At 43.7% G+C, this 13833-nt stretch overlaps 1 protein-coding gene across 6 annotated transcripts in view; it reads left to right on the top strand.

The window, feature by feature from the left end:
• Positions 1-13833, top strand: part of rb1cc1 (RB1 inducible coiled-coil 1) — a 164141-nt gene that overhangs the window by 146987 nt on the left and 3321 nt on the right. For 4 of the 6 annotated variants that reach the window (XM_033019722.1, XM_033019718.1, XM_033019719.1 and 1 more), the window contains one exon: positions 11316-11386. In XM_033019722.1, the coding sequence (XP_032875613.1) occupies positions 11316-11386 (71 nt within the window). The remainder of the gene's footprint in view (positions 1-11315; positions 11387-13833) is intronic. The other 2 variants (XM_033019723.1, XM_033019721.1) reach the window with 1 other exon arrangement.

Raw genomic sequence — 13833 nt, 5'->3', positions numbered from 1 at the left:
GCAAGAGATGCTACACGTGTCGCTTTACCTCCCCCCTCGACTTTACCTCCCCCCTAGACCAAGCGTAGGCTTTTGAAGAAAAGAGAAAAATAGAGGAATAAAGCAAATTTGTAGCATGTATACAAAAACATTCAAAATGCCACTATTGGTTTAGACTTTAGAGATACAGCGCAGGAACAGGCCCTTCGGCCCACCGAGTCCGTGTCGACCAGCTATCACCCTGTGCACTAACACTCTCCTAGCACACTAGGGACAATTTATAATTTTCCTGAAGCCAATCAAGTCAACAAGCCTGCATGTCTTTGGAGTGTGGGAGGAAACCGGAGCACCCGGAGAAAACCGACATGGCACGGGGAGAAAGTACAAACTCTGTACAGACATCGCCCATATTCAGTATTGAACCTGGGTCTCTGGCGCTTTAAGTCAGCAACATTACTGCTGCACCACTGTGCCCCCTACGTTACAATGCAGCTGTAATAATGAATCATTTTAAGAAGAGAAGACCTGGGAATGTTTTACATTTAAAAAATAAAACGAGTAGCTGAATGACCAGGGCAAAACCGTTCCTAAATTTCCTCTTTAAATAAAGACATGACATTGTGCTGCATTTAACCAGGCAAATAGACACATATCTATCCCACTTTTGACTTGAGCATTGATATAGTGCAAAGCATTTTGAGTATCAGGAGAAATGTTGTCCACAGTTATATACATAGCTTTTTATGTACTTTTGCTGCCATAGCATTTCAGTGGCTGGTCAAGTCAAGTCAAGAGAGTTTATTGTCAAGTGTCCCAGATAGGACACTGTCCCACTTAGGCGATTTTTTAGGCGACTAGACTGTCGCCGGGGTGTCGCCTGTATGGCCGTGAGTAGTCTCCTCAGTCGCCCAAAGAATGGTAGCGTTTATCTGGTCGCCGCTGGATTTTGAAATGTTCAAAACTTTTTGGCGGCAGTTGGCTTGATGCCAGTGAGCGTAACTTGACTTCTCCTGACGTAGGTGCTGTCGTAGGTTGTCGCTGGTGCTGATTTCGGTGAATTCCTTTGGCGACTACCCACGTCAACCAGCGACAGGTATCGGTGACTGAATTGTCTTACCTTGTCGTAGCTTGTCGCTGATGGACGTAGGTTGCCGTAGGTGGACGTCCTAATGGGTCGCCGGTTGTCGGTAGCTTACCGTATCTTGACGTTGACTAGGTGGTAGGTTGTTGTAGACATTGTCGGAGGGTATCCAGTTGCCGGTTTTTCGGCGACCTGCTACGACTATGACAGTCGCCTAAAAAATTGCCGGTGGGACAGGCCCATAAGAGTTCTGATTACTGGTGACTACAACAGTGTCATTGAAAGTAGGCAATACAGATACTGGAGCAAAAAACTAAACTGTTGGAGGAACACTACAAGGTAAGCAGCATCTCTGGAGTTAAAGGAATGCTTGACATGGATGGAGACCCTGCATCAGGACTGGGACAGAGTGAAATTCTATTTTGTTGCAGGTACCTATTGCCTGCCATTCTTGCAACTCACCACTTTCTTCCGTGGCCTTTTTGCATGCAGACATGAGGTACTTTTTCTGAGTATTTGCAAAAGGAATTAAATATTAAGCAATCATGCACAAACATCCTACTTGTAATCCTGTGATGAAAGGAAGGTCATTGATTAAGCAGTTAAAGATGGTAATGACTAGGACACTGCTCTCAGGAGCTCTCGCAGTGATGCCCTTGTACTGGAATGGTTGACCTCCCATAATCACAAGTATCTGGCTTTATGCAAGTTATGATTCTAACCAACAGTGTACTTTCATCTTGATCCTGGCATAACTTAATGTCATGCTTGGACAAATGCTACCTTGATGTCAAGAATGGTGTAATGGTGTCTCTCATCTCGGATCAGGAATTCAGCTTTTTAATCCATGTTTGGACCAGGGTGGTAATGAAGTCTGGAGTCACGTTAGTGAAACCTAAAATGAGCATCATCATATAATTGGAATAATTGGACATGTTCTGTTGTGCTCAGGCCTTACTCCAAGTTATCATTCGAATAATGTCTGCTGGATGTGGATTTAGGAATGTCCGTTCTGGAAATGAGCAAAGTTAAATTACATGTTCATCTATGAGGGATTTTTCTTTGATTCACAAGAAGGTTAAGCTCAAAGAAAAGTACATCATGCATTTGAAAAGATTACAGCTCCTCTAAGTCCAACTAAAGTATGGATCAAATTTGCTGTACTTCCAGAAAAAGAAAAGAACAAAGTTAACAAATAAGTTATTGAGCAAATGTAGCCAAACAGTGAAAGAAGACATTAACACAAGATGATACACGATCACTTTCAGGGCCAAGGAATATAACAAGATTAAGAGACATGGATATTTAGTGTGCATGGAAGATACCTAGAGCTCTTTCAAAAGAAATGGAACCAAAAGAAACATTTTCTGTGAGTTCGGAAAAAATATGTATAGCAGCATGCCTCTTGGAAATGGAATGATAGATTGGCGTGCTATGATTATAAAGCATTAAAGATCACAAGATTTTTTTCAGTTGATTTTCTGCAGGTTATTCATTAGAGTCTTTATCTATCTGTCAAAGTATACAATGAGATATAGGTCAGCTCCAGAAATGAGCAGAGAAATGGCAGATGCAATTTAATCCAAGTAAGTGTGGGATGTTGCACTTTGGGAGGTTATACGTGAAGGGAAAATATGGCATGACTGCATTGTCATAAGAGTCAGGATGCCATGATGCAGCTTTATAGAACTTTTGTTAGGCCGCCCTTGGGGGTATTGTATGCATTTCTGGTTGCTCCATTACAGGAAGGATGTGGAACCTTTGGAAAGGGTGCACAGGAGGGTTACCAGAGTGATTCATGCATTCGGGAGCATTAGCAAACAAGGAGAGGTTGGACAGATTTGCACAGTTTTTTCTGGAATGCCAGAGGTTGTAGTGGGGACATAATAAGTATATAACATTACCAAAGACATTGATAGGATCAATGAGCCTATCAATGATAGGATCAATGTCTCTCATAATTTTATATGCTTCTTATCAGGTCCCCCACTACAACCTCTGGCATTCCTGATCAGTCAGAACCTTTCTCCCAGGATGGAAAAACCAAGCACTAGAGGGCATAGGTTTAAGGTGAAATGGGCTACGTTTAAAATAGTTATGCAGGGCAAGTTTTTTTCTGTACTGAGTGGTGAATGCCCAGAAATCATTGCCGGGGATGGTGGTTGCGGCAGATTGGATAGTGGCATTTAAAACACTTTGGGGTAGGCAAATGATATGCAGGAAGTAGGGGAATATGGATCATGTGCAGGCAGATAAGAGTCTTGACATTATGTTCGGCACAGACATTGTGAGCCAAAGGGCCTGTTCTTGTGTTGTACTGTTCTATAATTAGTGGTGCAGTTTAATCTACTTCAATCTTTTGAGCAGAATGAAGAAGATTCCTAGATTCTTTCTGGGTATTTCTTCATCCATTTTTGACCACCATGACCACATACAGTGGCTTGCAAAAGTATTCATACCCCTTGAACTTTTCCACATTTTGTCACGTTACAACCACAAACGTAAATGTATTTTATTGGGATTTTATGTGATAGACCAACACAAAGTGGCGCATAATTGTGAAGTTGAAGGAAAATGATACATGGTTTTCAAATTTTTTTACAAATAAAAAACTGAAAAGTGTGGCGTGCAAAAGTATTCAGCCCCCTTTACTCTGATACCCCTAAATAAAATCCAGTGCAACCAATTGCCTTCAGAAGTCACCTAATTAGTAAATAGAGTCCACTTGTGTGTAATCTAATCTCAGTATAAATACAGCTGTTCTGTGAAGGCCTCAGAGGTTTGTTAGAGAACATTAGTGAACAAACAGCATCATGAAGCCCAAGGAACACACGAGACAGGTCAGGGATAAAGTTGTGGAGAAGTTTAAAGCAGGGTTAGGTTATAAAAAAATATCCCAAGCTTTGAACATCTCACGGAGCACTGTTCAATCCATCATCCGAAAATGGAAAGAGTATGGCACAACTGCAAACCTACCTAGACATGGCCGTCCACCTAAACTGACAGGCCGGGCAAGGAGAACACTGATCAGAGAAGCAGCCAAGAGGCCCATGGTAACTCTGGAGGAGCTGCAGAGATCCACAACTCAGGTGGGAGAACCTGTCCACAGGACAACTATTAGTCGTGCACTCCACAAATCGGGCCTTTATGGAAGAGTGGCAAGAAGAAAGCCATTGTTGAAAAAAAGCCATAAGAAGTCCCGTTTGCAGTTTGCCACAAGCCATGTGGGGGACACAGCAAACGTGGAGGAAGGTGCTCTGGTCAGATGAGACCAAAATTGAAGTTTTTGGCCTAAATGCAAAACGCTATGTGTGGCGGAAAACTAACACTGCACATCACCCTGAACACACCATCCCCACTGTGAAACATGGTGGTGGCAGCATCATGCTGTGGGGATGCTTTTCTTCAGCAGGGACAGGGAAGCTGGTCAGAGTTGATGGGAAGATGGATGGAGCCAAATACAGGGCAATCTTGGAAGAAAACCTGTTAGAGTCTGCAAAAAGACTTGAGACTGGGGCGGAGGTTCACCTTCCAGCAGGACAACGACCCTAAACATACAGCCAGAGCTACAATGGAATGGTTTAGATAAAAGCATATTCATGTGTTAGAATGGCCCAGTCAAAGTCCAGACCTAAATCCAATTGAGAATCTCTGGCAAGACTTGAAAATTGCTGTTCACAGACGCTCTCCATCCAATCTGACTGAGCTTGAGCTATTTTGCAAAGAAGAATGGGCAAAAATTTCAGTCTCTAGATGTGCAAAGCTGGTAGAGACATACCCCAAAAGACTTGCAGCTGTAATTGCAGCAAAAGGTGATTCTACAAAGTATTGACTCAGGGTGGCTGAATACTTTTGCACGCCACACTTTTCAGTTTTTTATTTGTAAAAACATTTGGAAAACCATGTATCATTTTCCTTCCACTTCACAATTATGCACCACTTTGTGTTGGTCTATCACATAAAATCCCAATAAAATACATTTACGTTTGTGGTTGTAACGTGACAAAATGTGGAAAAGTTCAAGGGGTATGAAAACTTTTGTAAGCCACTGACAGAACGAAACATCATTTTTTTTGCTTTATCTAGGACAGTTGAGGTTAATTCAATTTCCTTATGGTAACTATTGTGGTCTAGATCAAAATAACTATGCAAACAGCCCAAAAAGCAACTGCATGCCTTCTGGCATCTTAATCTTTTAGATGAATATTTAAAGTATATTTATGGTGTATTTCTGTGGAATAGCCTTTGGGAAACAATAATTCAGTGAATAATATTGCATGTAGTCAACAAACGTACATTTTATGTGTCATATTTGTTGTCCGTACACCAAGAAGAAATAGCCAGACTGAGGAATTGTGTTTTCAAATTATTGATTCTATTTCAAAATGTGATCAATTTAGATCTAATGCTAAAATAAACTGTTGCTGTTTATCTGGCATATACGTGCACAGAATTTAACATCTAACTTTAACGTTTGATGCAGATCTGTTGTGTACCTGGTGTAAAGTAAATTCCAAATTATAACTTTAGAAGCATTATCAAATTTGAAAATCTTGTAAAATTGCCCTTGTACATATCACGTGCAAGCAGAACTTTCCTCAATAAGCTTTAAAGTGAGGTAGAGGTGCAGTAGTCTTCTGGGTGCTGTCCGGATCACATACAGAAGAACATATGGCGCACCAAAAGATGACTGGCCAAAAGAATGGTTTAGATGAATAGAAGAACAAGCCCTTCGGCCAATTTGCCTTTGGCAATCAACATGTCCCATCTACATTCGTTCAACCTGTCAGAACGGTAGCCCATATCCCTCCAAAGCTATCTTATACATGTACCTGTCTAAATGTTTCTTAAACATTACGATAGTATCTGCCTCAACTATCTCCTCTGGCAGCTCGTTCCATACAACCACTACACTTTGTGTAAAAAAAAAAAGTTACCTCTCAGGTTCTTATCTTTCCCCCTTCGCCTTAAACCTGTGTCCTCTGGTTCCCCTACTCTGGGCAAAGACTCAGTGGATTTTGTACACCTCAATAATATCACCCCTCATGCCCTATGAAAACTGTTTCTGCGTGTGTGATCACACGCAGAAACAGCTCACTCGCCTTGGCACCACAGCCCGCTCGCCCGCCCGGCTTCCCCCCCCCCCCCCCTCCCCCTCCTTTCTCCCCCCTCCTTTTCATCCTCTCCCCGGTTCTCCTCTCGCCCCTCTCCTGCTCTCCTCCCTCCCTTCCTCTCTACCCCCTCTCTCCTCTCTCCCCCCCTCCTCTCTGCCACCTCCCTCTCTCCCCTCTACTCTCTCTCTCCTTCTCCCCCCTATACTCTCTCTCCCTCCTCCCCCCCTTCCTCTCCCCTCCTCTCTCTCTCCCCTCCTCTCTCTCCCCCCACCTCTCTCCCCCTGCTCTCTCTCTCCCCCCTCCACTCTCTCATCTCTCTCTCCTCCCCTCTCTCATCCCCCCCTCCTCCTCTCCCCCGCCTCTCTCTCCCCCCTCCTCTCTTCCCCCCGCCTCTCCTCTCCCCCCCGCCCTCATCGCTCCCCCCCGTCCTCTCTTCGCCCCCCCTCCTCGCTCGCGCCCCCCTCTCTCTTCGCTCCCCCCTCCTCGCGCTCCCCCTCCCTTCTCATCTCTCGTCCCCCTCCTCTCTCTCCTCTCTCCCCCCTCCTGCTCCTCTCCAGCTCTCTCTCGCCCTGCCGTCTTCTCTCTTCCCCCCCTCTCTCCCTCTCCCACTCTCCCAAACCCCCTCCTCTCTCTCCACCCCTCCCCCCTCGCTGCCCCCCCTCCAACAACCTGCCCGCTCCCCTCTCTCCCCTCTACTTCGCTCTCACCCCTCCTCTCTCCCCTATACTCTCTCTCCCTCCCCCCTCCTCTCCCTCTCCCTCTCTCTCTCTCTCTCTCTCTCTCTCTCGCTCTCCCTCTCTCTCTCCCTCTCTCTCTCTCTCTCCCTCTCTCTCTCTCCCCCTCCCCTCCCCCCCCCCCTCCCCCTCCCCCCCTCTCCTCTCCCCCCCCCTCTCTCTCCCCCTCCTCTCTCTCACCCCCTCCTCACTCCCCTCCTCTCTCTCTCCTCCCCTCCTCTCTCTCTCCCCCCCTCCTCTCTGCCCCCCCTCCTCTCTCTCTCCTCCCCCCCCCTCCTCACTCTCTCTCCCCCCCTCCTCTCTCCCCCCTCCGCGTGAGCATACTTGGGCTAGGCGCGGGGCTTTAGTCCACAGTGGCGAGGGGGGTGGCGCCTGGAGGTGGGCCTTGATTGGTGAGAATGTGGGCATTGTGATGTCAGCAGCTCAAGCGGCGATTATATATTTTTTAAAGTGAGTTTTGTGATCAATTTCATTCAAAATCTGGGGAAATAATTGACCAAGGAGTGGATTTCTGAACATAAGATAAATCCCCACTGAAATTGTAAAAATCTCCGCGTTTTTGCGTCTGGTTTTCGAGGAAATACATTTCAAAGGCAAAATGCCACGCGCACACACACACACAGTTTTAAAAGTATATAGATTTCACGTCACGGTTCAAATGTTTTCTGGTATCAAACAATTTATAGATGTGTTAGTGTTTTGAGCATCGTGCAGACTTGGGCAATGTTTTTAAGAACAGTTGAATTGAAGCTTTCCATCTGCATTTTGAAAATATGAATAATTTACTAGTCTAGAGGACGTGTGTTTATATACTTTTAACCATTTGCAAAGCTCTCATTGTGGAAAGAAATGTTGTTTTCCCGACTGTGACCTGAACAGTTATCCATTTCCGTCGTTGTGCAATTGCTCTATATTTAGCCTTCACTTCCTTTCCCTGTGTTTTGTTTTCCTGACTACATAACCAATCTATATATACACTGATTTTGTCATCTTCCCCGATGAGACACATTCAAACTTGCTGCTTTTTAGACTTCAGTTACTGTCGTCGCCAGCTTTGATCACACTCTAGGTCCTTAAATAGCATTAAAAATGTAGATATCCTCCACCTTCTCTTTCCTCATCTCCATCACTTATCAATTAATTTATTCAGCGAAGGAAAAGGTGACATTTCGGGTCGAGACCCTTCTTCAGACCCGAAATGTCACCTTTTCCTTCGCTCCATAGATGCTGCCCCGCTGAGTTTCTCCAGCATTTTTATCTACCTTCGACTTTTCCAGCATCTGCAGTTCCTTCTTAAACAATTCTTTCTTAAACAATTAATTTATTCAGTTCTGCTCTTGAAGTTCTGCTCTTGAAGATTACTCCATAATCACAATACTGTCCATCTTGAATCTTTTAATTTCCTTGTAAAATATGTGTTAATTCCCATTAATTAGTCCATCCAATTAATGAAACCAACTACACCTTAATTCAAGCTACAGTGCCCTCCACAATCATTGTCTTGCTGTAGAATGTAGAATGCGGCCAATTAGTTTTGAGGCATTTGTTTGAACTTGAGCAGATAGGATGTGTCTATACACTTCAGAATTCATTACGCTACTACCATCAGCAGTTGTATCATCAATGAAGATAAGTGAGCCAGTACCTTCAGCAGCCATACATGCACAGGCCATAACACCCCCGCCACCGTGTTTCACAGATGAGGTGGTATGCTTTCGATCTTGGGCAGTTCCTTCTCTCCTCCATACTTTGACAATAGGTGCAGGAGTAGGCCATTCTGCCCTTCGAGCCAGCACTTGCTCTTGCCATCCCTCTGATATAAGTTAATCTTTGTCTCATCTGTCAACAAGACCTTTTTACAGAACTGTGGTGCTCTTTTAAGTACTTCTTGGCAAACTGTAACCTGGCCATCCTATTTTTGCGGCTAACCGCAAAGGTGATGGAAAGACTTGAGGAAAGACTAGGTGCTGGGAACTCTCTTATACCTGGATTATGGAGGCATTTGAACACACCTGAGCAATTGTAAACACCTGTGAAGCCATGTGTCCCAAACATTGTAGTGCCCTGGAATGGGGGAACTATGCATCTCCACCATGTCTCCTTTGATGTAGAGAGGAGCAGGTTCCTCTCTCCTCCTCCTGAAGTCAATAACCAGTTATTTTGTTTTGGTTGAGTTGAGTACCAGGCTATTGTTAGTGCATCAGACAGTCAGTTTTTGGACTTCATCTCTATAAGGCAATTGCGGTGGCCTCAATAGGCCTGACTTTGGGGTGAACATGGGGTGGGGACTGGACATTGTGCCTTCCTCCACAGTGTATCCACTGTGGGGGGATGATTTTTTTTGTCTATTTGTAGTCCTGTAGGTCTGTGTCCAAGATGGCTGCCATGAAGAGAGAGTGGACGCTGGCGCGATTTGGTTGCCGCTGCTCCCTCTTCACACTGTGTTTTTGATTTTCTGTTTTTGGATTGAATCCTGTTTTTAATTTGTGTCTCTGTGATGTCCTTATTGTTATATTCCGATTATATGTTTACTATGTAAGGTGTCCTTGAGATTTTGTATGAAAGGCGCCCATTAAATATAAAATTTATTATTATTATTATAAGCAGATTCGTCGTTATTATTTATCAGCCCCACCACAGTCGTGTCATCTGCAAACTTAATGATCCGGTTTGTGCTGTGTGTTGGTGTGCAGTCATGTGTGTATATTGTGTCGAGAATAGGACTCGGCACATAACCTTGTGGTGCTCCTGGGCTGAACGTCAGGACTGGGGAGTGATTGGACCCCATCCTGACAGTCTGTGGGCGATCTGTTAAGAAGTCCTTGATCCATCTGCATGTGTTGGCATTTACACCCAGGTCAAAATTTGGGGAATAAGAAAAGCCTTGCTAATATTGTAATTTAATATTTAAGAAAGTAATTATATCACAAAAGCCACTTTATGTCTGATTTCTCAGCTTATGTAACTCAACATCAATGAATGTGTCTGTTGTAGCGGTACCAAACGTGGTGAACAAACACCACACCAGGGCATCGGAAATGTCCTCGTTCTTCAGGGAACGGGGATTCCCCTCCGCCACCATAGATGAGGCTCACACCAGGGTCTCATCCATACCCCGTAACACTGCTCTCTCTCCCCATCCCCGCACTCGCAACAAGGGCAGAGTCCCCAAATACAACACATAATCCTCCGCCATTTCCGCCACCTCCAACGTGACCCCACCACTCGCCACATCTTCCCAATTCCCCCCATGTCTGCCTTCCGCAAAGACCGCTCCCTCCGCAACTCCCTCGTCAATTCTTCCCTTCCCTCCCGCACCACCCCCTCCCCGGGCACTTTCCGTTGCAACCGCAAGAAATGCAACACCTGTCCCTTCACCTCCCCCCTCGACTCCATTCAAGGACCCAAGCAGTCGTTCCAGGTGCGACAAAGGTTCACCTGTATCTCCTCCAACCTCATCTACTGCATCCGCTGCTCTAGATGTCAGCTGATTTACATCGGGGAGACCAAGCGTAGGTTGGGCGATCGTTTCGCCGAACACCTCCGCTCAGTCCGCAATAACCTACCTGAACTCCTGGTGGCTCAGCACTTCAACTCCCCCTCCCATTCCCAATCCGACCTCTCTGTCCTGGGTCTCCTCCATTGCCAGAGTGAGCAACAGCGGAAATTGGAGGAACAGCACCTCATATTCCGTCTGGGGACCTTGCGTCCGTATGGCATTAACATTGAATTCTCCCAATTTTGCTAGCCCTTGCTGTCTCCTCCCCTTCCTTTACCCTCTAGCTGTCTCCTCCCACCCTCCCATCCGCCCGCCCTTGGGCTCCTCCCCCTCCTCCCCTTTTCCTTCTTTCTCCCACCCCCCATCAGTCTGAAGAAGGGTTTCGGCCCGAAACGTCGCCTATTTCCTTCGCTCCATAGATGCTGCTGCACCCGCTGAGTTTCCCCAGCAATTTTGTGTACCTGTGGTGAACAAACAGTTGGTTTATTCAGACATTACATGGTTGTTGGGTCCTCTAACATATTGTCATTGCTGCTGCTCAGCGAGGGTGTTGTCTCGAGCTCAGCTACCTGTCGACTCCTGATCTCCAGATGAGATCTGCTTAAGTACTAGGACACTCCACGTAACCTATGACGTCACGTGACAGCCCTCGTAACCACTGACGAGGGTTCGACCGTAAGTGGTATGACCATCAGCTGATGCCACACTGTTGAATATAAACACTGACGGTTATTACATTTCAAAATAATGGGAAAAAATGGTTTAACTCTTACTTTCTGAGGGATCATGGATTGTGCTATTTATCCTCAACGTAAAAATTTTTTGCTAAGATGTATGTTTATTAAGCAATCTGTAACTGACTTCCGTGGTAATTATTTTGTTACTTTAAAAAAAAACTTGTCTGCTAGTTCCAGGTTCTTCTAGGAGACCGTGGGTACTTGGAAAAGTAATGGAAAAAGAATATTGCCAGGCTAAGAAGGTGAGAACTTTAACTTATTAAATCTATATAGATCTGACCTACCATCAGAAATGAACAATGTTACAAGTGCAGCAAACATTTAAAAATCTCCAAATGTGTTATTTTTAAGCAAATATTCAGAAGTTAGCAAAACTTAATACCATCTGGCTTCCCAATGCAATACATCAATCCAATTTCTTCGGGTACCTTTGGTAACATTTCAGTGTAGATTTTGCAAGACAATAATAACTTTATTACTACTTGCATGATATAATTGCTGTGTAAATCTGATCATAGTGCCATTTTTCCAGTACCATATGGAGGAAAAAAGAAAGTTTATAAAAGTATTCTGCATGAGTAAGAGGCTGTGTCATCATGTATTTAAGCAGTCCCAATGATGTAGCAAATTTCCCACACACTTTACAGGAGTGTTGGCTAATTAAATTGATACCAAGATGCATATTAGATTATGAAAACCTTGGTACCTCTCCTTTCTCTTTGAACAACGGAGAGATCTTGATAAAAAGGGCCTTGAGGGGTTGTTGATAGATGGTAGGGTTGTAATTAAGGGCCTTGAGGGTTTGTTGATAGTTGGTAGTGTTGTAATTAAATTCAGTTGTGATGAAGAGGCCAGAGTTGTAGGAGGACATAAATCTTGACGTACTAGAGGTGATTAACAATGGGATATACCAATCATGGACCCATTTGGAAATTAGATTAAGAATTTTTAAATCATACGTTTGCGTAATTAGTATTCAATGTAGAGAAACTGGGGACAAATATAATGGATGGGGCGAGATGTTTTGTGCAGAGTGGAATTTTGGATGGATTCAGGTTTATATGGAGTGGAATGAAGGAGGCTAACCAGGTGGTTGTTTGTAAAAGTCAGCAAAGGTTTACGAAAAGATTACAACATTAGGTGAGCTGAGGCAAAACTGATGGGCATTTGATAAAGAGAGAGATGGAATCTATGGCCAGTTATTGAATAATGGTTTGGTATTCTCATTTATTCAATTAGGAAGATATAACTTATCTTATAATACTGGACATTAGGCATGCAATTTGACTATTTGAACACTCTATAGAGGGATGCAGAGAAATTGTGTGGAGGCAGGACACCAAATACACACTCTTCAACCTCTGATATCTACTTGTACATTTGCGGCATCGCATTTCCCTCAAGCCGCTGGCTCAAGTTTAATATTGAAATTATAATCCATGCAAACATTTTGTCAAAATGTTTCAATACTGTCTAGCCTGGATTCCATTCTCTGGCCTCTATAAACTGTAGCCGCCAGCTGTTATTTACCATCAAACTCTGTTCATGTAATGTCTTACTAACTCTCAATATATATTCAACATGTCCAACTTAAAATTCCTGTATTAAAATCACTTTGTAGCTTTTTCTTCCTTGCCTCAATAACTTCAATCAGTCTTTTAACCTTTGTCATGCTTAAATTCTTCAATCTTACGTCTGGGGTCATTTTTGTATCATCCTCCTCCCCAATTGGTAACTGTCCATTGGTACCATTGGTAACTGTCTGGGCCTTCAGATGAGATGGCTCTAGGGTTTCTTCTGTAAACCTGTTCTTATTGAACAAGCTTTGTCTTCTTTCCGATATTTCCTTTGGTCCAATGGTAAATATCTATGGAATTGAATGGAACTACTATGAAAATGGTTTTAAAATGTTTTTGCAAGGATATTGCCAGGAATCGCGGACCTGAGCTACAGGGAGAAGTTGAGCAAGTTAAGACTTTATTCCTTGAAGTGCAGGAGGCTAAGGGTTGATCTTATTGAGGTATGTAAAACTTGAGAGGAATAGATAGGGCGAATACAGTCTTTTTCCCAGATTAGGGATCAAGAATTAGAGGACAAAGGCTTAAGGTGAGAAGGAAAAGATTTAATGGCAACCTGAGGGGCAACCTTTTCACACAGAGGATGGTGGATATTTGGAATGAGCTGCCAGGACAGGTCGTGAAGGCAGGTACAATAACATTTACAATATATTTGGACAGGTACATGGATAGGAAAGGTTTAGAGTGATATGGACCAAACATGGGAATATGAGACTAGTTTAGATGGGGCATCTTGGTTGTCATGGACAGATTGGGCCAAAGGTTTCTGTGCTGTATGATTCAATGTTAAAGGAATGTCAGTGCCTCCTATTTAATTGTCTTTATGTCTCATCAGTTTTGTCTTAATGTCTCACCTGTCATGGGTGTTTAGGTAAATTGTGTTTATTGTGTGTCTTGGGGTTTTTTTCTTGTATGACTGCAGAAACATAATTTCGTTTGAACTTAGGTTCAAATGACATAATAAATATATTATTATTATTATGGATATTAATTTTAAATATTTGGATCACGTCTTCAAGGCAATATGTCCAAATACATTTGGGGGTAACGGATATACTAGCAACTTTTTTTATTTCCAGATAGTTAAGTTGACTACCAAAGACAGATTCTAT

Source organism: Amblyraja radiata, chromosome 4 (genome assembly GCF_010909765.2).
Source record: "Amblyraja radiata isolate CabotCenter1 chromosome 4, sAmbRad1.1.pri, whole genome shotgun sequence".
Lineage (NCBI taxonomy): Eukaryota > Metazoa > Chordata > Chondrichthyes > Rajiformes > Rajidae > Amblyraja > Amblyraja radiata.
Note: the sequence above shows the minus strand (reverse complement) of the source record. Positions and strands in the feature narration are given on the sequence as shown.